At 40.6% G+C, this 3,039-nt stretch overlaps 1 protein-coding gene across 1 annotated transcript in view; it reads right to left on the bottom strand.

Annotated features, from left to right (window-relative positions):
- Positions 1-935: 935 nt before the first annotated feature.
- LOC107576300 (NACHT, LRR and PYD domains-containing protein 3-like) overlaps positions 936-3,039 on the bottom strand; it is a gene marked incomplete at its 3' end in the record, with an annotated part of 3,221 nt that continues 1,117 nt past the window's right edge. The window contains exons 3-5 of the mRNA XM_016262503.1: positions 1,979-3,030; positions 1,341-1,511; positions 936-964 (exon numbers count right to left, since the gene is read on the bottom strand). Coding sequence (XP_016117989.1) covers positions 936-964; positions 1,341-1,511; positions 1,979-3,030 — 1,252 coding nt within the window. The remainder of the gene's footprint in view (positions 965-1,340; positions 1,512-1,978; positions 3,031-3,039) is intronic.

The following is a 3,039-nucleotide window of genomic DNA, read 5'->3' as shown; positions in this document are numbered from 1 at the left end:
GGTTTCTGGCTGTTTTTGAAGGAGTTATGGTTGATGTGTCTAATTGGATGGTGAAATTGTGATGAAAAAATGGGTTTGATGGAACCACAAGCAGTTCTGTCTTGGCAAGTTTGAGTTGAAGGTGATGGTCCTTCATCCAGCAAGAAATGCCAGTTAGACAAGCTGAGATGCGAGCAGCTATCGTCGGATCATCAGGATGGAATGAAAGGTAGAGTTGAGTGTCATCAGCATAGCAGTGATATGAAAAGCCATGTTTCTGAATGACAGAACCTAGTGATGCCATGTAGACAGAGAAGAGAAGTGGTCCAAGAACTGAGCCCTGAGGCACCCCAGTAGTTAGATGTTGGGACTTGGACACCTCACCTCTCCAAGATACCTTGAAGGACCTATCTGAGAGGTAAGACTCAAACCTTAAATAAATAAAAAATACTGCACAATCATTTTCAGTTGCCTCAAAATAGCAATGCGCCAACAACGCGCCTGAACACACCTCACTTTCAGACCAGCACGCCCATGGGCAAACAGATGGGTGCAATTTAAACAACGTGGCACTGGAAAATTATAACTGCATCGGGCTGAACTAGCAAAAAAAACTTGCGTCGCGCCTGGTGTCGCATTGCACCGGGTGTATGATAGGGCCCACTGAGTCTAAAAAGTCAACTCTGTTTCTTTTAAAATAACTATTTTCTTAATCACTCAGCCAAAAATCTATCAACTGTAACAGGCTTTTAATAGCTCACACATGTACTTTACAGCACACACATGAACAAACCCATGTGGTGATTGTTAGTGCTGAACATACTTGAGTTTGCCTAGTCTGTAGTTTGGATCAGAGAGCAGCTTGACTAATGATTGTCCTGGGTGATTGTAGCTCAGATCCAGCTCTCTCAGGTGTGAGGGGTTTGAACTCAGAGCTGAAGCCAGAAAACGACAGCCTTCCTCTGTCACCATACAGCCAGATAATCTACAAACACAAACAAACACTCAACATCATATCACCTGTAATTCTGCTTTAAATCAAATGATTCATTGATTCAATTTGCCATTTTTATTACAGGTTCAGTTCAGCTGGAGAAACTCTGGGTTTAGTGTTTTACTCAGTGTCACAGTGTTGATGGAGCAGATGATCTCAGTAACAGTTTCTGTTTATCTTCACTCATCACAACAGACATTTTAATCACTGAATTAATCACAGAAAATCAGGCTGGAGCAAATGCAACCCCAAAGTCTTCAGACACACTGGGCTGTGCTGATATATTACAAACACACAGGAGATCAGGGCCAGAGCAGAGAGCATCTTTAATTTCATAACCAAGTGAACTTTTATCTGTTTTTCTTACCTCAGTATGTTGAGTTGGCAGTGTGAATTCTTCAGTCCATCAGAGAGAATCTTCACTCCTGAATCCTGTAGGTCATTGTTACTCAGGTCCAGCTCTCTCAATGAGTTTGATGATTGTAGAGATGAAGACAAACTTTCACAACACTGATCAGTGAGATTACAGTCAGAAAGTCTGTAAAACAGGATGAAGATATGGTTGATTAAATTATTGTTTTCTGTGCTGATATATTGACATATTGCTCATATGACTAATGAGTGAACTCTGAAATTTGACTTACAATAATCTCAAATAGGTTTAAATTAGTGTGGTCAATCAGGTTTTAATATTGCGGTTGGTATATAGTAACTAAATGTTGATGTGTTAAATTCTAAATGTTGTGCTGTACCAAACATTCAGAAAGAGCGTCTCAAGTTTATTCTTAACAAGATCCCTGATCATTTCAGTTTTACTTTAATAGCCTGAGTGGAACACTAGCAAAAAACAGCCTGTTTAATAGTAGCGGTCAATGAGATGTAATGGTCATGATAAAGTAATTATTTGAATAAAAATTGACACTCTCAACTGCTGTACCTGTCTAGATTTTTTTAACTGTGTACTTTCCTTGGAAATCTAAATCAAGTACAAAATAAAAGACTCACAGAGCTTTTCTGCAGTTCAGCACAGCTGGTATCAGTCTCCTTCTACCCTCATCCGATGTGTTGTATTTCTTCAGATCAAACTCATCCAGCACCTCTTCTGATATCTGAATCATGTAGGCGATTGTTGAGCAGTGAGAAGGAGAGAGTTTCTTCACTGAGTGATTCTCTGATTTCACAAAATTCTGAATCTCTCTGTACAGAGTCTGATCATTCATTTCTAGCAGACAGAGGAACAGATTGATGCACCTGTTAGCTGAGAGACCTTTATCATCATTGATTGTGTCTTTAATGCATCGTGTAATTCTGTTGATGGTCTCTGAGCTGTTCACTGTGTGTGTCAGTAGATCATGTAAGAGTCTCTGATTGGACTCCAGTGAGATGCCCAGCAGGAACCGCAGGAAAAGATCCAGGTGTCCATTTTCACTCTGTAAGGATTTATCAACTGTGCCTTCTAGTAGCTCAAACAGAGCGATTTCTCGACTGTACCACTTATATCCTTTCAGAAATGTCTTCAGTAATTCCAAGTTCCTAACTACATGTGAATAAAACAGAAAGAAAGCAGCCAGAAACTCCTGAAAGCTCAGATGTATGAAGCAGTAGACTTTCCTCTGATGAATAACAGATTCCTCCTTAAAGATCTCAGTGCAAATCCCAGAATACACTGAGGCGTCAGTGACATCTATGCCGCTCTCAATCAGGTCCTCCTCATAGAACATCACATTGCCCTTCATCAGCTGTTTCAAAGCCAGTTCAGCAAGTTTCACAATCACTTCTCTGTTGGACTTTGAGAGTTTCTCTGGATCTTTGTCATCATACTTCTGATTTCTCATGTTGATCTGAGTCAGCAGGAAGTGGATGTACATTTCAGTCAGAGTTTGAGGGATTTCTGCACTGTCATCTTGTTTCATTAGGTTTTGAAGCACAGTGGCTGAGATCCAGCAGAAGACGGGAATGTGGCACATGATGTGGAGGCTTCTTGCCCTTCTGATATGTGAGATGATTCTGCTGGCTTGATGCTCATCACTGATTCTCTTCCTGAAATATTCCTCCTTCTGAGGCTC

This window comes from Sinocyclocheilus grahami, unplaced genomic scaffold (genome assembly GCF_001515645.1).
Source record: "Sinocyclocheilus grahami isolate Dianchi unplaced genomic scaffold, SAMN03320097.WGS_v1.1 scaffold3459.1, whole genome shotgun sequence".
NCBI classification, from domain to species: Eukaryota; Metazoa; Chordata; class Actinopteri; order Cypriniformes; family Cyprinidae; genus Sinocyclocheilus; species Sinocyclocheilus grahami.
This window is presented reverse-complemented; position numbering and strand designations above follow the sequence as displayed.